The 20,892-nt window shown below is 46.4% G+C and overlaps 2 protein-coding genes and 1 pseudogene across 3 annotated transcripts; 1 reads left to right on the top strand and 2 right to left on the bottom strand.

Annotated features, from left to right (window-relative positions):
• Positions 1–244: 244 nt before the first annotated feature.
• Positions 245–3,629, bottom strand: LOC123167922 (disease resistance protein RGA5-like; annotated as a pseudogene).
• Positions 3,630–4,835: 1,206 nt separating this feature from the next.
• Positions 4,836–10,930, top strand: LOC123165829 (peptidyl-prolyl cis-trans isomerase CYP28, chloroplastic). 2 transcript variants are annotated; one of them, XM_044583563.1, is made up of 4 exons: positions 4,867–5,131; positions 6,126–6,258; positions 6,906–7,748; positions 10,603–10,930. In XM_044583563.1, exons 3-4 carry the CDS (start codon positions 6,932–6,934, stop codon positions 10,812–10,814), a joined length of 1,029 nt encoding a protein of 342 aa, XP_044439498.1. In that variant the 5' UTR covers positions 4,867–5,131; positions 6,126–6,258; positions 6,906–6,931; the 3' UTR covers positions 10,815–10,930. The 2 variants fall into 2 exon arrangements, with proteins under 2 accessions (XP_044439497.1, XP_044439498.1); XM_044583562.1 differs by lacking the exon at positions 6,126–6,258 and having other exon boundaries at positions 4,836–5,131.
• A 1,427-nt stretch (positions 10,931–12,357) lies between these two features.
• On the bottom strand, positions 12,358–19,926 carry LOC100859939 (cadmium/zinc-transporting ATPase HMA2). Its single transcript, XM_044583561.1, has 10 exons — positions 19,786–19,926; positions 19,341–19,623; positions 18,185–18,451; positions 16,482–16,579; positions 15,684–15,939; positions 15,443–15,580; positions 15,012–15,339; positions 14,713–14,915; positions 14,253–14,452; positions 12,358–14,133 (listed from the first exon to the last, which is right to left on the bottom strand). Exons 2-10 carry the CDS (start codon positions 19,543–19,545, stop codon positions 12,817–12,819), a joined length of 3,012 nt encoding a protein of 1,003 aa, XP_044439496.1. The 5' UTR covers positions 19,546–19,623; positions 19,786–19,926; the 3' UTR covers positions 12,358–12,816.
• Positions 19,927–20,892: the final 966 nt, after the last annotated feature.

Below are 20,892 nucleotides of genomic sequence, written 5' to 3'. Positions count from 1 at the left end.
CTTTTTAGATATTTCAATATTAACTGCATACGGATGTATATAGACGTATTTTAGAGTGTAGATTCATTCATTTTGCTTCGTATGTAGTCCATATTAAAGATCTCTAAAAATACTTATATTTGGGAACGGAGGGAGTATATTATTGATCTAATTTAACATTTAAGTTTTCAGTGATATAGTGAGGGATTATGGAAACCCTGTTGCGATTTCAAAAAAAAAATTCCATCTGCTTTCAGCTCTTACCTTTTCCTCTGGTTTTCCATATATATATATTTTCTGAATTTAGGGCGATGCGGAAATCTATATTCAAGAGTTATGAGATGAAAATAATTGTTTACAACAACCCTAGATAGCTTCTTGGATTGTCAGACCCAGCTTGATAAAATAGGAGAAGTGATAATAGATCCAGACAATCTGGGTTGGGCTTACGCTGCATCAGCCGTTCTCATCTCCACCTCAATACAACCTATGGAAATATGGTGTAGGGCGGTTGGGAAGTAGGCTGGCCGCAATCCTGATTACAGACTCCAGCTCGTGAACCCCCTCCTCAGCCTTTTCACCCTGGCAGTCAATCCAGAGGCAGAGATCACTCAGGGCACAGAGGTTGCTGATGCCAAGGTCGGGAGCGATGCACGCAGATTTCGCTTCGAGCGCCACAATCTGAAATTCGAGTGCTTTGAGTTTTGGCATGGCTCCTGCTTCAAACGTCAGAAGACCCACCTCACAATAGAGGAGGAACCGCTTCAGGCATCGGAACATGTTGTTGCTGACCACGAGCCTTTGTTTGGGTTCAGCATTTTGTGAGGAGTTCAGCGTCAGGGATAACAAGACAGGCAAACCCCCAAGGACGAGAAGGGTCTCCTGCGTCACTCGATTAACGCCGATTTGAAGGCAGGTGAGGCTGGCCATTGAGGCCATCCAATCAGGTATCTGACAGAGACACAAATCATAGGTGATTAGCTCCTGCAGGAGACGGGGAGGCGGGGACCAAGAACCAAATGGAATGCCAATCAAACGACCATCCGTTTTGACGGACAGACGCTCAAGCTGAGAGCTACCAAGCTTGCCAAGCGATGAAACCAATTTATCCACATATCTTGTTCTTGTCTTATGTGCGCTCATGCACAACTTCAGGCCAAGAATTCTCATTCTAGTCAAACCTCCCAGCTCCTGCAAGAGATTGATTGAGGTGCTGTCGTCCACGGTTATGCATGACAGTTCCTCTATGCCTTGCATGTTCCCAATGCCATGTGGTAATTTTGCGCCATCAACAAGTAGCAGTTTCAGTTGCAGCAGCTGAACGATACTTGTTGGCAATTCCCTTATACCAGTACCATTTAAATCCAGCATCTCCAAACACTGTAGATCTCCGATCTGTTCAGGGAGTTCTGTAATGCAGCTTCCTTCAATCCGCAGGTACCTCAACAGACACAACTTTGTTATGTTTTTAAGATAACCAATTTCCAACTTCTCACTCCTGTCTAGAGCAAGCATTCTCAGGGCTGGAAATTCCGAAAGGGGAGGTACTTGACCAGTACATCCAAAGACGCCAAGGGTTCGAACATGAGCAGTGACCATGGATGACACTGTCTTCACATTTTCTAGGCCACGGTAGTCAATCGAGAGTCGGCAAACTTTATGCTGTGCGACCAAGCTATGTGTTTGATGACCACTAGAAGTGATAAAATTTTCTTCCAGTGCCTTTGATATAATGAGATCACGGATCATATCATGCACACGGCATGCCATTGCTTGACCATCATAGTTGATATATGTTGGTTGTATCATGTTTCTGTTTATCAGTTCATAGAAATAGCCTTTTCCTGTGTCAAATAAATTTTTCCCACCATCAACCTTAACAAATCTTTCTGCTATCTACCTCCTCACCAAATCTTCCATTTGGACCTCATAATCTTCCGGATACATACTTAAATACAGCAGGCAGGTCTTCAGTTGGAGAGTAAGATCATTATAGCTAAGTGATAAGATCCTTTCCATTTCCTCCACATGAGGGTTTTTCTCAAGTCCTCGACCAATCGAATTTCGAACCCTGACCCAGTCTTCTCTGCTATCTGATTTTGTGGTCAACAAACTACCAATTGTGATGATTGCCAATGGTAAACCACCACACTTTTTTATGATCTCAGTTGAAATTTCATTCAGGTGAAGTGGGCATTTTTCCACAGAGCCAAAAACTCTTGTAAAGAACAAGATTTTCGAATCAGCTTCAGTCAGAGGCCTTAATTCATATGCAAGGTCAAGGCGAGGGAAGCAACATGACTTGGCAACACTGACATTTCGTGTTGTCACTATTATTCTACTACCACAGGAATTTTCAAGCAAGGCGCACTTGATAGTCTTCCACGCTTGGATACTCCATATATCATCAATTACTATAAGATACCTGTCAAAAAATGAGTTGATATTCATTCAGATCAATATCATTGAATACAGTCAAGGCATAATATGATAAGTGTTTCACACATCTAGTAAATCGATAGAACCATAAATCTCAAGCTGATAAACATGAATGTTACGGAAACAAAGTCATTTAAAAAGTGTACCTCTTGTCCTTCAAGAAATCTCTCATTGAGTTGATGAGCCACGCCTCATCACTCGATCGAGAAATGGGAAAGTCTTCCTTTCTTATTTGAGAGAGCATGGACCGCAAAATCTTTCTTATGTCAGGATTTTGCGACACCGACACAAAAGCTTGGCAATTGAACAGTCTACCAGCTTTTTGGTATACTTGATTAGCAAGAGTTGTCTTCCCCGACCCTCCAAAGCCTATGAGAGAAACAACCTTCAGTGAGACCTCCTCATCCGTGACCAACTTAATTAACTCATCCTTTGGACCTTCAATCCCAACAAGGCTGGCTCCCTCCACAAAGAGGGCAGGCAACCGAGGGTCAGTGCGCACAGCATTGGAGCTCGCAGAACAGACCATCGCATCAAGCCTGTACCTGTCATGGCGCTGACTTGCCTCGATGATGCGGGACTTGAGTTCTTTGATTTGCACTGCCATCTCATGGTGAGCTCCAAAGCTTTTCACCTTGCAGACGCCCTTCCAAAAGAGCCCCATGACAGCGTTAGGCTTGTCCGGATCACGGTGGATGTGGTGATTCATGTACCTGTCGATGTAATCCTCAATCTCATAGGCCATCTCCCTCACTTGGTCCCTCCACTCCCTGAGCTGTGTGTCGAGAGCCTCCGCCTCGGCCAGCTTCTCCAGGAGAGCGTTCATGCTGCTCAGCTCGTCCTTGAGGAAGGCGATGTCGCGCCTCAGGCCCTTGTGCATCTTGTACTCCCCCTCTAGGAGTGCGGCGAGCTTGCAGAGGAGGGATTTCAGGACCCCCGTGGCGGCACTCACCCGGACTCCTTCCATCTCTTCGCTACTCACTTGTGCAGAATCAATGGAATAATAAGCTGCCAATGGATTGCGGCCTCACCCTAGCTATCTCCAACCGAACCCGCCGTCTTCCCCTGCGCTTGGTGGCGAGGAGGAAATGGATCTGGAGAAGTTTTATCAGGCAAATGGGATGAGAGGAGGGAAGGGGGAAGGGGGGAGAAAGCCGTCGTACTGAGGCTTTGGGTCAACGGCTCAACGCGGCAGGATATCGCAAACTTGGGGCGTTCCGAGGCCGAGTGTGGGGTGGGAATGCGACTATGCGAGTGGGTCCAGAGTGTGTGGCTAATGGTCGCCCAAAACCGTACCCGTCTCAACGTTTTTTTTCTCAAAATCCATATCCGTACCCGCACCTCGGGCTTTAAACCGTTCTCATACCAGTACTACCTAACCAGGTGTTGGGTAATACCCATGGATAAAATTAATTGTCTCGGCCACCTTACATGACATTTTTCAGCATTTTCATATATATATATACACGACATTTCAGCATGTATACCTCGACATTTCATAACATATATACCACATTTTAATAGTTCAGCACATATATATCGTGATTTGTTGCACGATGGAATGGTATTAATTTTCAGAACTGGATAGCAATAAGCATGAACTAGATGACACTAAACAATGACCAATTACGTTCATGGATGAGTAACATGGAAGTGAACTTCTTAAAGAAACATTCACAATGTTTTTTTTAATTATTAGAAGAAAACAAGAGGGACACAATTTTCTCCATTTTCTTTTATTGAAGACACTTCTGCAGCACCCTACTTCCAAAGGATCAAATGGAGAAGACTATTGCTGAGTGTCCGAGCAAAAGCTTCGTGCTATTTGGTGTCGGCGTCGGCGGCGCCTGTGGGTGTCGTTTGCTTCTTGGAGTTGTCGTCGAGGGGCTCGTAAGCCCAGGGCTCCGGGTGAAAACCTATGTCTGTTTGCTTGGACTTAGCAATGGCGACGCTTCATGCTGTCACCTTTCTTGGGGCGTTGTCGTGCAGCTCAGGGGTCGTCAGTCGGGTCTCGGTGAGGTGTTAGCTTGTTTTAGGTTGATGTTGTATCTTGGGCCTCCTCACCATACTGTATGGCGCCGAGATGTACAAGTTCGGCGCCATACTATGTGGAGCCGAGCAAATCTGGCCCTTAGGGTTTCTGTGGGCCCATCTGAGGTCGGTTCCATGTAGCACGGCGCCGAACTTGTACATGTCAGCTCCGTGTAATATGGCGCCAATATGTACGACTTCAGCTCCATGCTGTATGGCGCCGACCCCAGAGGCCAGATTTCGAATTAGTTTATTTTTTGAAAAACAGATTTTGAATTAGTTTTGCTCAAGGGCTAGACGTGTCTCAAATCGTGCAAAGGGGCCAGATTTGTCAAAAAAAAAATACTCGAACGACCAGGAAAAACGTCCGGCCGGAAGACGTCTCGCGAACTGACGCTCGCTCAATAGAATTTTTTTCCCAAATAAAATTTCGAGTATACCCTTATCCTTTCCGGCCAGCGCCGGCCACAGGCCACAGCTCCTCCCACCGTCACCATGGCCGCCACCGCCACGTCCCTAGGCCTCGCTCTCCACCGCCGAGACCACGACCCTAGCTCCCACCGCCGCCCCGTCCCCTCCTCGTCCCTGATCTCTACCTCCGCCTTCCGCAGCCGCAGCCGCAGGGCCAAGTGCAGCCGCAGGGTTGTGCCTCCACTGTCCGCTGCCGCCGGTGATCTGGAAGGTGAGGTCCGTGCGCCGTGGCTACGCCGCTCTATTTCCATTTCTTTGGCTGCTGTGCAAGGAAACGGGCTGCTCCCTTGCTTTCCGTTCAGTTTACATGCGAAATCGTTATTGCTGGTTCGACTGAAAGTCTGAAACTGTCACACTAAGTCAGCTGCGTGCCATGGACGTCAGGGAATGCTTGCTAGATGGCCAATGATTCTGGTTCAGTTTGTAGTAAAACTGTCAGATTTCCTCTTCATATTTTGAGTCTTTGTCAGAAACACACAGCTCATTCATGGATCTAGGGACCAAGAGTAGTAGTACAATAGAAATGTGACAATTCACAGTTAGTAGTACTGTCTAATTTCGAAGCAAGACAACAAAGCGACGAGCCAAGGGAAGGCTCCCCCCACTTGCTGGTTGATCACTGGCTGTGGTGACCGCCTGCATCCAAATTGCACTCGCATCCTGCTTGAGCAGTATGAGGTCACAGATGCCAATCGCCACTTTGGCGGTTCGGAGTTGCCGACGGCCCAGGCAGACGGGCAGTTCTTTTGTTGAATTGCTTCCTGTCAGCTTGTTGGACACATGGACTTATTAAGAGTGGACTGGTGGTGATTGCCTACTGGGTTTTTGGAGGCCAATGGTGGAGGGAGAGTAGGGTAGCAGGCCGTAATGTGAAATCCATATATTTAAGAAACTTTGATGCAATTGTCAGCATACTGCATACATGTGTATTGTAAGTTTGTAACTAATTGATTGCTGTTTCTTGCCTATTATAATAGCTGTACACTAGGGTCATGCCCACATGTTGCTGCGGGCTTATTTACAATTAAGTAACCAAGTATGTTTATGAATAGTCTTAGTAATTTCTTGCCTCATGTATTCTCTTTAGCATGCATGTCTGTAATAGTTCAAAGATGGTTTGTTTCTGAAAAGAGGTTTTACTGTATTTTTCCAATGGTGCACACACCTTTCTTCTAACACTTCGAAACATAATTTTCAATGAGCAGTTGAGTACCAGTGTCAAGCAACTCCTCCAGGTTACCAAAGAGAATTAAATTCTTGGGGCAGATTTTGATGTTATTCGGGAGTAACGTTGACATATCTTGATGTTGATGTGATATCGGGAGCATTGCATGCTATGTAAGACAACATGCTGACGAGAACCTTCCAGAACCGTTCAGTATATATCTCATTTAAACATTGAACAAGTCCATTTGATACATGTGCCTCCATACCTAAGTTGTCCATCGAGTATTGATTTACTGCACAGATCTGTGCCAAACACAGTACACGACGGTCTTTATATGCTTGACACATCTTCTACTTCTATATATTTGCTTGAAGCTTTTTAATTTTATATATGAATGAAATGTTGTTATCAAAGGACAGAATGTGTCCGTTCAAACATAGCCTTTCAGGCACCAACTGTCCAATCGTTTAGCAACAGTCCTTACATTCATTGTTTGCACCACATACAATACAATGCATGAGTGCAGTAAATAGGAAATATTAATTAATTTACTGACTATAGTTCTAGGGGTGACGTGACTTAATTAGGTTGCTGCAGTAGGAGTTACTTTATGAATAAAGAGAGATCTGTACACCCATGTCATAGGCTCCATCCTGGGTGAGCTCCATGTAAAAAAGTAGAGAGTTAACCTAGAGTTCTTATATTAAGAATGCCTGAGCTTTTAGTTATACCTGACAGTGCTATGCTTGTTGTCAAGAGAGCAAGCATATTACTTGAGCAAAGTTTATGCCTCATTCATCTTCTGTTGTTATTGCAGGAAATGACATTAGCACCATATTTTCTATGGAAGTATCAGAAGGACAAACATTGAAGCATTCACCTAACAACGTAATGCTGTCTTCATCAAGTACAAAAGCTACTTCCTCCATGGCTGACCATGTTTCTCTTGGCAACCTCCACCACCACCCCAACAGCCAGTCCTCCTGTTTTGCTACCTCAAAACCAAACCATGACAATACCCATAAATGCAACCACTCCCCAAAAATTCCTAGACGGTCTCTCGTCTTACTCCCTGCGTCCTCTCTTCTCCTCTCTGCGTCCTCCTCCTTTGCCATAGACAATACAAACGCTTCATCCTCCTCCACAATTGACACCACCATCACCGACCGCATATTCATGGACTTTAGCATCTGTCCAAGCTTCTTTAGCAATGACCGCACGTTAGGAGCTGAACTTGCTACATGCCCTGATTCCGAGCCCCTCGGACGTGTAGTCTTTGGTCTCTATGGTCGGCTACTCCCGATCACTACTGCCAACTTCAAAACTACCTGCACTACTTCTGCATATCGAGGCACACTTGTCCATAAGGTGCTTCAAGGTCAGTTCTTTGCTGCTGGCCGACAAGGTTCTCGGCGTGATAAAGGTGTGGTCCAACCTCCCTCAAAGCTTGTAAGAAATGTTGAGACTGTTGATCCTAAAGCGTATCAACTAAGACATGCAAGGCCTGGCACCCTATCCCTGTGTCTTGAGCAGAATGACGACGACGATAGTATCAAACTCAGTCCCAATTATCACAATGTTGAATTCCTGGTGACCACAGGGCCAGGGCCCTGTCCAGAGCTTGATGATCAGAACATTGTCTTTGGAACTGTATTAGAAGGTGAGTACTTCTCTCAGAATTACTTGTATTAGATGGTTATTACAGATTTTGTGTTGAATGTGTTGCAAGAATTTGATATCGTCCATTCAATTTTTCAATAACATGCACTTCGTGAACCAGCTATGTTATGTGGAATCTGACTAATGACTGATCTACTAATGATAGGTTGGTAAGACTAAGAGCAAAATGTAGCCTTGCTAGAGTAGGATTTCTAAACATGAACCTTCCGGTGATATACTGTTACAAGTTTGTTTACATCCCATCTGTACATGTCATAGATTATTTAGAAAGGCATCCATGCCATTAATCAATGAATCAATGTCTACCTTAGTTCTTCCCAACAGCAAACCATAACATCCTCATCTTTGCTGCATACATCTTAGCTTATCCTGTGATTTAATAGTTAGTTTTGTTATCTAGCTTGAGCATGCCCCATCGGCGTTATCTGCCAGTTTGGCATCGCAAGGGCCTGCAACAGGTTGATTCGCTCTCCCATATGGTGTTTGTGTTGGTGTTAGACACACTAGACAAGTTGTTGGCTAAGGCTGAGCTTGGGTTGCTCCGCCGCCTAGTACTCCGGAATTTGACTGCAAGCGTCTCAGTTCAAGAAGAAGGGCTGTCATCTTCTACCACCCGGATAGAACAGAGTTGCTCACTGTTTGCAGCATACTTGCGATCTTCGGGCATGTATCAGGGCTTCCCACTAATTTCGACAAGTGCTCGGTGTCCCCCATTGGATGTTCGGACGAGGAGGCCCTGGAGGCAGCATTGGTCATGGAGTGTCAGCTAGCTCCCTTTCTGATCAGATAGCTCGGGATCCCTCTCATGCTAAGCAGGTTATTGAGTGAGCCGCTCTAGCCCTTGGTTGCAGGCCACTCCGCTTAGGCTTAGATATATCGGACTTCTCCCGTAATGAACGGGAGGTGTTCGCCGCATCCACTAACGTAGTGGTTGGCGGCGGAGCATCTACCTTATTATGGGAGGATCGCTTGTTGGATGGGCGCACTATTTCAGAGTTTGCGCCTGAGCTCTTTCTCCTGCTCTCAGGTCTCACTACAACAAAAGGGGCACAGTTAGGGAGGCCTTTACCGACCGTCGTTGGATGTCAGACATCCTTCTGGCAGTATATCCAGGTTAGGTTAATGGTGCGCGGGGTGGTGCTTTCCACCTCACCAGATGTCCTCCAGTGGCGGTGGACACCGAGCAGTCAGTACACATCCAATACCTGGTGTGACGCCCTCTTTCATGGGTCAGTCTTCCCTCCCCCCGCACTAATTCGTGTGGCTCGGCTGTCAGGACCGCTGAGAGACTGTAGAGACGTGGCCTGCAGCATGCACCTAGCTAACGTCCTCTGTGACCAGTCGGACGAGACGATGGGCCACCTCACGGGTTGCTCCTTGTAGCTCATGATGTGGCACGAGGTGCTCTCCTCGATCTGACTGACGGCGTGTCCCTCGCCGCAGGTACTATTTTGTGGACTGGGGGCAACTCACATGCTGTTCCGTCCAGACTGCTGCTAGAAAGGGCACGTCCTCCGTCATCATGTTGGTAGCATGGTATTCAAATTTTTGGATAACGGATCCTTCTAATCCAGTCTATCTGGAAGCATCATAACGCAATCATCTTTGACAGCACTTGGCTCAGTTTAGCTGGTCTCCTTGACACTATCAAGTCGGAAACTAGGCAAGGGCGGGCGCAAGGGGTCTTGCAGCGTTGGTACCAGCAGGGTGGTGCCTAACGTTTAGTGGCGTTGTGTTGTAGTTTTGGGTGTCTCTCATCTTTGGACTTGTACAAACTCTTCTTTCTATCAATAACATTGAGACGCAAAGCTTTTGCATTTTCTCGAAAACAATATAACCTATGTTTTTAAGGCGTCCGTAAGGCGACGCCTAGGCGTCGAGGCCCCCCCCCCCCCCCCCCCCCCCCCAGCGCCTTAAAGCGAAGCGTCGCCTTAAAAACATAGAATATAACATAACGGATAACATCACCCAAAAATAATTTGGTTTTGGTTGGCTAAATGAAGAGTTGAAGAGTGAAGACATCTCTTTTTATTCAGAGAATTTTGAAGACATATATCTAGTTAAATAGAATTCTTAAACTTACTGCCTCCCGTCTACAAACCTCATGCCCACCAACCAGGGGCGTACCTAGCGGGTGTGCCATCGCACACCCAGAATTTTGGGACATATTTTTTTACCATGTAAAAATTAGCTGATTTTCAAGGTCCATCCAAGCCAATCGAAATAGGTTTCAATCTTTTTTAAAGTGTGCACGACCTATATTTTATTTCTAGGTTCGCCACTGCCGCCAACTCCCATGTCCGCCACAGTTACGCAAGTGCAATGTTGTCTGCTTGCTTGAATATTTTCTTCACCGTTCAACTTATCGAAATTTACAAGCTACATTTTCTGTAATACACATATGTTACACGTACCTGACGAATAGTGTGGGTTAATATACTTCAGATCTTTTTATTTCTATAGTTAATTATAACTTCTGAAGTGCCGAAGAGACTGTTCCAGAGTCTGGAACAGTTCACGTCTCTTATCTGCTAGTGTATTGTATGCTTACATGCCATAGTCACCGCAAAGGTACATATTTGTTTCATTAAAAATAACTGACAATTAAGTTGGTTGGCGTATGTTACCTGTTACATGCAATTATCAATCTTTTCCTTTACTGGACATGCATTCTTTGCAATTTTGCAGAACTTCTGAAATGCCCCAGCATATCATAGACCACCCTCGTGCTCTTTTATGAACTGCCGGGTCCTTTCGTTATTTACTAATAAAAAGATGGAAGCAACCAAGTTTATTTACCCTTTGTTCTGACGTTCCTTTCATTGATCATGTAGGAATGGACGTTATCACCAGCATTGCAACCATCCCTACCTACAAACCAGGTGAAAGGATCCAATTCTTCAATGATTTTGCACAGCTGATTGGCGATGAAAGAGCTCAGTCTGCCAGAGCTATGTGGGACCGCCCACAGAAAACCGTATATATCAGCGGTTGCGGGGAGCTGAAAGTGACCAAGCCATCCCTTTCCCCTCCTAGCTTGCCATGATAAGTACTGTATAGATGCAATTTTCCTGTAATTACTATTCCATGTAGCTGTATCTCTACCTATAATATGATATTCTGTATCTTACATAAAAAAATGAAAACCAATACCTCCACCCACTGGACGCTGTGCCGTATTTTCCCTCCTCACCACAGACCGGGCTGTAAGTATGGCTGGTCAGTGCTGACATATCACCACTGACAGGAAGCCGAAGCGACCGGTTAGTGATGGGTCTCACCAAGGAGGGGACAAACGACTCATCACTGGCTAGTCGGCTAGTGGCTTGTCAGTGTTTACTTACTAGAATAGCCCTCCCAGGCTCATCACTAACCGGTCATGGCCGGCCCGTCAGTGATGAACGCTACCACTGACAGGCGGCCTTGAGCCGTCATTGTTGAAGTGATTTGTAGTAGGGAGTCAACAACATGATGATCAAAGGTGGTCCTATTTGTCACATTTGACAGAGCCTTGCAGATAGCAGCAATATCCACCATGAACAACAGATCCCCACCACAAAGGAAAACATAAAACCAAGAAAAGGCTTGCCAAAGAGGGGAATGGCAGCAGCAGCTGGTATCCAGAAGACCAGAACGCTTCAACAGAACCCCAAACCACCCTAACAGCGAGGCGGGTAAAAAAAGAGATGTCTAGCAGTTTCAGTTTGATCAAGGATCATAGACTGTTGCCGTTCCAATTCGGCTTATGCATATTCTCTATAGTAAGCATTGAGTCTTTAGAGGCATTTTCGTACGCCAGATCCATCTATAATGAGATCCTGCAACATCTATACATAGATGGAGAAAAATAAGAAGAAAAATACTACTGATACTTGGACTTAAACAGTACTAGTGAATAGTGTCAGGTTCATCAGGAAAATTCCTGGAAGTAGAATGATAAAAAACCAATGCCATTCAATTATTCCAAATAGTCATCAGGAAAATTCCTGGAAGTCAAATGATCAGCAATCAATGCCATTCCATTATTCCAGTAGTCACCAGGAAAATTCCTGGAAGTCAAATGATCAACAATCAATTCCATTCCCTTATTCCACTGGTCATCAGGAAAATTCATGGAAGCCAGATGATCAGCAATGCCATTCCATTGTTCCAATAGTCATCAGGAAAATTCCTGAATGTCAAATAAACAATGCCATTCCACTGTTCCAGCAGTTCAGCTCCAAGTTTTTTTTTTAGACAGGTTCAGCTTTAGGTGACGCCTGAAAGGGATGTTTGGGCTGCAATTCATGCGACCTGTAATGGTACATTTTTGTTTTTGACAAATGTCAAAATGCACATGATTTTTTCAGAGGTATAGCCACAACCTCACCATGTCACCACTTCTCAAAGAAACTTTCCTAGCAGCAAAATCTACATCCATAAATTTAAGAGGGGTTTTAAACTTATGTTTACAGGTTTCCATAAGTTCTCGCCACAACTGCACAACTGCAGTTTACATCCTTAAAAGATTACTGCCTTAATGTAATGCGAGACACTGACAACGCATTAAAGGGATACAGCATTTCATAACTTGACCAACAATGATTCTATGCGACATTCCGAAACGTTTCATAATAAACCAACTTGGTTAAAAGTTTTCCATCAACACAAGTCAAGTATGATTACAACTTTGAACTCTGATAAAGAAGCCTAATAAGAAGTTATAAACTGATCTCTGCACCAGCTTCTTCCAATTATTGCTGAAGCACACTGATACTATGAACAAACCTCTCACTTTGCACCTTCTCAAATTCTTCGGGAAGGTGCAGAATCAACAAGGAGAAAACCAGAGCAGCATATCATTTCAGAATGACACCTGCTTCATGAAAATTAAGACTTCTACACCATTTCTTCAGCAGCTAAGTAAGCAAAGCCAGATCAAATATCTATCATCAGCCATGGGAATCTAGCTATATATGCCGACCAGGCGACTTCAGCAGTGCTGTTTCTTTCTAGATAGTATTACTCGCTTCGGTTATCTTACCAACATAACATCTATGCTTTCCATCCTACTCTACTATAATCTCAGGTAGTTTCAACATGCTGTGGCTGCAGCAGCTGCGCGCCCTAGTCCTGCAACACCTGCGGATTATTCCGGTACGACCAACCGGCCAGCTTGAACAAACTTCTTTGCCTTTGCTTTCACATCCCTTGCTGCTCACCGTACTGTGACAGTTTCCCCTGCTGCAATCTGTCGGAGCCGGGACGTGATCCTTGACCTTCAGGTGATGTCCACACGCTTTCTCTTTGTGCTCTTTGATGCACTGGATTTCCTGCTCATGGTGATCAGGCAATGCGCTCTCGATAGATATCGACAGCTCTGGAACTGGATCAGCCGCACTGTCGTCATGCTTATGGTCATGGCAGGAATGCGTATCTGCTACATGCACTGTTTGCTCTTCATCACAGCAATGATGCTCATGGTTCTGCTCATGGTCGTGGCAAGCATGCTCAGTGGCACAAAGCAAGCTGATTGGTTCTTCACAGTGCTTGTGATCATGGCAATCATGCTCATCGGCAGAATGTGAACTGTTGGGTTCTTGGTGGTGGCTATGTTCATGGTCATGGCAATCATGCTTGCTCACAGCGGGGTGAGGGCTGCAGATGTTGTGGGTATGGCCATGCCCATGGGAAACATGCTTGCTTGTCACCATCTGGCTGCTCGGCTCTTTGCAGTGGCTATGGCCATGGCCATGATCATGGCAGCCATGCTTGTCTGTGGAATGCAGGTTGCTAGGCTCTTTGTGGTGATCATGCTCATGGTGATGATCATGGCAAGAATGCTTGCCTGCAGATACATGGTCATGCTGATGATCATTGGAGCAGTGGTGGTGGGACGTACTATGCTCATGCTTTTTTGAGTGAGAAGAAGCACAGCATTTCTTCACCACCTTTCCACTGCCTTTCTCCCTCAGTAGCAGCATGCTGTACATGATCACCAGCAAGCATGTGCCAACATCAGCAAGGACTGCTGCCCAAATAAGCGGATGCCCGGCAAACGCAAGCCCAACAATTGCAAGCTTCGTGGTCACCGAGAAGACAATGTTCACGACGATGGTCCGGTGCGTCCTCCTGGCCAGCTTGATTGCCTTTGGGATCCTGCGGATGTCGTTTGACATCAGAGTAATGTGACTCGTCTCCATTGCGACGGCTGAACCGGACACGCCCATGGAGACTCCAACATCAGCCTTAGCCAGTGCCGGGGCATCATTCATGCCGTCGCCAATCATCAGTGTAGGGCCATCTCTTGCCTTCAGTTCATCAACAATTCTCACTTTGTCTTCTGGCAGAAGTTCAGCATGAACCTCAGCTAGTATGTTCCCCAGCTGCCACAAAAAGAAAAGAAACAGCAACATCAGAAGGTGTTGCATTTGTATCCACTAGAGAAAGGAAAACACAAACAATAAGATCCACATAATCCAATAAAAGAAAAATAAATCATTACCTGGTTCTGTGCATGTGTGGCAGCGGCAGTACTATCGCCAGTAAGCATCACTGACTTGATGCCCAGTGATCTCAACTCCTTGATGGCCTCGGCTGACCCAGTTCGGCAAGAATCCGAGAGGCTGAATACCCCAATCAATTCCTTGTTGCAGGCCACGTATCCGATGGTAACTCCTTTCATGTGTTCTACTATGTCCGGAACTATAGAACAAAAAAAGTTGCACATGATGAGTTAACAGCTCTAGGTTTCAACAGAAAACTGTGTTTCGATTAAACAAAATAGAAGAATGAAGCAGAATATACTGTAAAAATGACTAATTTAATGTTACAGAGTAATGCTCATTTCAGTAACTTCATGGATGGGTAGGTTTGTCTCTTATTAAACAGTAAGTCCAATGGTAAATAGCAAAAGAATGTTGCCAACATTGAATATGTAAATGCTGAGTTCACATTTCACCAACCTGTTTGACACGATGCCCTTGCCAAGATCCTTTTGTTCCCAACATATACGCCCTCCCCATCAATCTCACCGTAAATCCCCTCGCCAGGATAGATTTGAAACTCAGCAACATTTTCTGATTTTGGCTCTACAGAGTTTGATTGAGCATAACCAACAAGAGCAGATGCCATTGGGTGGCTCGACCTGCTCTCGATGCTTGAAACCCTGCAACAGTCATGAAATTAAAAATACTACAAGAAGATCGAAGCACATAATGTCGTTGAAGAACTTTGAGCATTCTGATATGGAAGCCACACTCACCAGTAAATAAGTTGTTGCTTCGAAACACGCTCACCAACTGTCTGAAACTCCTCGACAGAGAACTCACCCCTAGTGATTGTACCAGTCTTGTCGAAGGCAGCAACTTTGATACTGGCCAAGGACTCGAGCACATCCCCTCCTTTGATGAGGAGCCCCGTCCTCGCGGCCCTCAGCAGCGCGCAGAAGGTTGCCACGGGTGTCGACAGCACCAGAGCACATGGACAAGCACTCACCAGGAGAACTAGGGCCAGTTCAAACCAGTGTCTTAGGTTGCGCGCTTTGACACACACAGGGATCACTGCCACTGCTGCAGACATGAAAATAACAGCTGCGAGGTGCAACCAAAGATCACAGTAAGTAAAACCGTCCGATCCAACAACTGTCAATGACTGAATTTTCGCTACAGGCATAGTCCCTTCTATCTGGCTTACCGGGTGTGTAGTACTTGGCGCAAGTGTCGATCAGCCTCTGCGTACTGGACCGACTGTTTTGGGCTTCTTCAACCAGCCTTGCCATTTTGGCCACCGCAGAGTTGTCGGCCATAGCAGTTGTCCTCACAGCAATGTAACCTGAGAGATCACCAATGTAGAATCGGCGCATCATCAGCGACCAGAGGTGAATTTTAGGCATCACAGCAAATGTCGATTCCCGTGACAGTGTAGCATGTTTTACCATCTATGTTGAGCGTGCCAGCCCAGACCTGGGAGTCTGCCTGCTTGGACACCGGGAAGGACTCCCCAGTGAGGGTGCTCTCGTCGACCTCACTCCGTCCATCGACAACAACACCATCGATCGGCACGACTTCCCCTGCCTTGACAGCTATTACTGTATTGATCTTCACATCCTGGGTAGCAACCACTTGTCCAGTCTCTGCTAGAACAGCATTTTGTGGTGCCATGCTCATTAGTGATGACATGCCAGCAGTGGCCTACATGTCAAAAGAGTATTTAATCAGATTTTTTCAGGGACAAAGTAGCCCAAACAGAAAAACTATTGCCCATGTAGACATATTTAATGTTTACTGCTGCTTTTTTAGAAGATATTACTTTTAGTAGTTGCCTTCAGCTCATCTTCTTTCCAAAAATTATTGGTGTGGCTTTCCCTAATCATGTTTTACACCTAGATATGAGTGTATATGCATGTTTGAGTCCACTAGATATAAAGTTCATTAGTCTATTGGCTGATAATTGACAGCTGAGGTATGCTAAAAAGGCGATACAATCAGCGAATCAGGCCTGACTCTACTCCAACCTACTACGCCTAGAATGGCACACCAAAATATGTTCACAAGTCCATCAGTGGGTCTAGTGCACATCAATATCAGCATACCCTGCCATGCCGCATCAGTACGAATATGTGCTCCTAACCATGCCACGTCGAAAAAAATAGCTCCCTTTCCCGGTAAGTGGGATCATGAGAGGACCTCACAGCTCTGATCTCTTAGGTGAAAGGAATTTGTGGACAACAGACCTTGCCGCATGCCCTGGTCTCGAGCCATTCGGCTATGGTGAAGAGGAAGACGATGAACCCGGCCTCGGGATAGTCCTTCAGAGCAATGGCCCCAGCAACTGCAAACAAAGCAAGTAAATCAAGTGAGCCCTTTGGCTATCTGTTGCCACCATCCATCTCCTGCCAAAATTGCCACAATTTATGGGACGGCAGAGCATCCAAAAGGAAATAGTTATAAATATGTGACGATGACAAGATAGCGTTCCCCCTAGACGAGTAGATTGCGCCAACAAGTCAGTGCCAACAGGTGTATGGTTTTTTTGAGAAAGTGGTGATTAGATACACACACGGGCAGCAAATTTCCTAGATACAGGTTTCCTTAAATATGACTACTGCAAATAGAAACTCTGACACCTCTCATAACTGAATCTCCGTCAAAAGATCCGAGATGCTGACACATTATTATCTGCTGCTGATCTGAACAGAAAATTTGTTTTCTAGCATAGTATTGGAATAAATAAATAAAAACTCTTGGCCGAAGTTCGTATGCTGATCCTTTCATGAAACTGAGCCATCCTGACAGCACAAAAAACAGAACTCTCGAAAGACCGATTCTACCAAAGCGTTGCTTGTTCTAAGTGGAATCCGATACCCTATCTGAGATGCGACATCGCCACATGGAGAGGAAAGGGAGCAGATTTCTGTCCATTTAGCATACACATTAGCCTCCATCACAGCAACCTATCACTTTAGTGCAGTGCAAAGTGGGGGTCCCTACATAAAAATTGAAAGGGGAAGTTTGAGCAAGCAAGACATAAACTTTTAGTATCTTTCCAGAGCCTACTGGTGCAAGGAAGCAACCTGCCTTGACCCCAGTTTCCTGGGTGACTCTTTTGTCTTCTTTTCTTTCATCAATGTTTAACACCTAGCAACATCATCAGTAGTTCCAGTGATTCAGTCTGCGGTTTTCACCCGGTTTCCCGTTAATTAACTGGGCAACTCTCTTCTGCTTAATTAATCAATGAGGCAATGCTTTTGCCTCCGTTTTAAAAAAAAAGTGTTTCCCCGGGGTACCAGTGGGTGTTGAGCGTATACGAAGCGACAGAAGACAGGGACACAAAATTTCTTTTAGAACAAGGCCCTGATTGGTATGGCGTTGGACTTATAAAATTACTCATGCCTTCCTCTCTTTCTAATTTTGGATTGATGTGGTAACTAGTTCAAAGCATATTTTTTTATTCAGATGTGTATAAACAAAAGAACTTACCGGAATCGGTAAGGATTCCTCTGCCAAACTAATAGATTCCACACGAGTTAAGCGCATCACGTTTGGCATCAACATACTAGTTTAAATCTTATGCCCTGCAACTAGCTAGGCAGTTATTTTATTTTATTTATTTATTTATTAGAAAATGGACGAGCTTTATTTCTCTGCAACTAGTAGGCTATGTGGGGGGACCCAAAGATTCATGAATTTAAGGATAGACACCATATAACTGCACAAAAATATTAATATTGATCGCAGAATTCTAGTGCTACTGTACTGCCATGAATCTAAGAATTCTAGTGCTACTGTACTGCCATGAATCTAGACAGGAAAAAGGCAAGCGGGCCCCAGTGACATGAAACATATGCTGTGTGCACGCGTGTGAAAACTTCAGATCACATGGAACATCATCCATCATCCTCGGTTGACTTCATCAGAAGGGAAGTGTTAGCCGTACCTGCGATGAGCATGAGTATGTTGACGTCCATGGTGCGCCGGCGGAGGGCGGCGACGCTCCTGAGCACGATCGGCGGCAGGCCGGCGGCGGCACCCGCCACGGCGAACCACCTGAGCGGCCGCCAGAAGTGCTCGAAGAGCGAGACCACCAGAAGGACCCCGCAGACGAGCACGTACGGGCTGGGCCATTTGTTGGACACCTTGCTCTGCCCGGCGCCGCCGTAGGCCCGCACCGACGCCTCCAGCCGCGCCCCGTTCAGCGCCCTCACTGCAGGATAGAAAAAAAAAAGAGATATTGTTATAGTCACGCTGGAATCGCGGATAGATAGAATTTACAGTTCCAGAGGATAATAAAAAATAAAAAATGATTACGTAAATAATTGTGAAATCCATAATTTTATTTACTGTGATAATAATCAGAATTTTCTGTGAACGAACAGATATGGCAAAAAGTGAAGAAAAAAACTATACTGAAAATCAGTAAAAAAAAGCAAGGACAAGACAAGAAGGGAAAGAGCGTAGGAAATTCGGAGAGAACAAAGCTCGATGATGAGAAAAGAATTAGTGACTTTGCGTGATCCTTCACGTGGTTCGATATGTACTTCCGTCGCTGCAACTGCAAGTATAAACAAAGTTTGGATATGTATATATATTTTTTAAATCCCAAAACCCATAATCCAGTAGCCCGGCGACGGTGAAGTTGGTTCACGCCGGCCGGCCGTTTTTTAAAGCCAAACAAACCCGTCGGTGCACGCCGGCCGTCGTCATCAGAATTTATGAGGACGGCCGGGTGATGAGGCGGGCAGCACGTTACTACTACCAGAAAGGCCGGATCGGTTTTACCCGGACCAGTTTCAACGGCGACTCCGGTCAGTTCTGTTCCAGTCCAAGTCCAGCGACCCCGGTTCCCGTCGAGTCAATCGGCAAATTACAACCACGAATTACGGGGGGAGAGGTTGATCAGCGGCGAAAGCGAGCAGTTTTCACCTGAACATCCGGGGTAACGGACAAAAAATTCACCGGCGCATACGAGGCGAGCGAAGGAACAAGACAAGTTGATGACCCGGTCACGAGGGCCGAGCGCGACGGCGAGGGAGAGGGATCTCGGGGGAAAGCGAGAGGATGAGGAGGAGGAGGAGGATTGTGTGCTTGCTTACCGATCTGGGCCTGGGAGATGGCGGCGGCGTCGTGGAGGACGATGACGGTCCGGGACGGCACCACGACGGTGACCTTGTGCACGCCGGCGAGCGGCTCCAGCAGCTTCTCCACCAGCGGCACCTCGGACGGGCAGCAGATGCCCAGCACGTCGAAGTAGCTCTTCTCCAGCCTGGCCGCCGCCGCCGGCGACGTCGAGTCCGCCATCGCTCCCTCCCGTCGAGTGGCCAGGCTCTTCCGCTCCCGCTTCTTTGCGCGCCTCACCTGCCGCCGCCACCCCTCTGCCTGCGCGCGACACGGCGGCAAGAGAGCCAAGAAGAGTGGTGAGCAGAGCAGAGCAATCTTGGCGTGCGGTGTTGGTGATGTATATATGGTGGTAGGTTCAGGCTTGGGCGGAGGCGCTGACGAAAATTTGTTCGGCCGCCATTAACTGGCAAACCCACCTACCTCGCGGATGATGGCAGGAAGCGCGGAGCGGAAGGAGGAGGAGGAGAAGACGAGGGTGCAGAGGCAGGGGGGCGCGTATTTAAGGCCGGGCAGAGCGGGGTGCAGGACACGGACAGCGGCTTTGCTACATCCACGGGCTATTACGGGGTTTTACAGGGCTTGGCGCCCACCCCCACCAGTTAAAATCAGGGGGGCCGATTAATTAGGAGAAGAAGGTTAGTTAGCCCAATTAAAGAAGGACAGGTCAGCTGGTCCGTAAAAGCCCGTCGAGATAGTCCGTGTATCTAGCATTTTTGCACGGACAGCGGCGTGGGGGTGCTACGGGCGGATCAGTGGATGATGACGGAGCGGGCACTGGGATTCCGGGCGGAGTCCGACGCAGATCGGAGGAAGGCGAGAGGGAGAGCCGTGATGAACCACGGTTAGCGACTCAGCGTGCGTGCGTGCGTGATCCCGGAAAGCCGCGCGAGAGAGGCAAACCTCCCCGTGGCTACACCAACTGGCCCGTTTAGTTTTCCGTCTGGGCCACGCATGGTTAAGCCTTTTCTTTTTGAGGAAATTGACAATTTATTATTAAGTTCGTTGGACTTTGATTATAACTGCAAAGTTGATTTTTTCTTGACAAAAAATGGCTAGGGACTAGATTGTGAGAGATGAATAGTGCTAGTGAAAAGAAGGATATCCCGCGTATACACGTCGTATACATGTACAGGTATAGGGATGATGATCGGCCCATAACTATCTACTCGTACATCGCTCCACGCCTCCATCTATACCTAGCCGTGGCAACTCATCAGGCAGCGCCCCCGCCTCCTCGACCCTAGGCGACGAATTCATCATCTGGTGCCCGGCCTCCAGCCGCCGGCAAGTCAGGTCCCGAGTAGTTCCTAATGTTCAGGCGAACATCCGGCTAGGCTCTCACAATTCTTCGACGCTGTTTCGAATCTCTCCATTGTCAAAAGTAAAAAAACAATGAACATCGTTGCACCTAAGAAAGGATCGTAGCAAATCATACAGAAAAATAGGATCGCTGCATCTAGCACCGGGACCGCGCATTTTTTTTCCTTCCGCGCTCCATGATTTTTTTCTTTCTCTTGGAGCGATCGA

This window comes from Triticum aestivum, chromosome 7D (genome assembly GCF_018294505.1).
Source record: "Triticum aestivum cultivar Chinese Spring chromosome 7D, IWGSC CS RefSeq v2.1, whole genome shotgun sequence".
Lineage (NCBI taxonomy): Eukaryota > Viridiplantae > Streptophyta > Magnoliopsida > Poales > Poaceae > Triticum > Triticum aestivum.
This window is presented reverse-complemented; position numbering and strand designations above follow the sequence as displayed.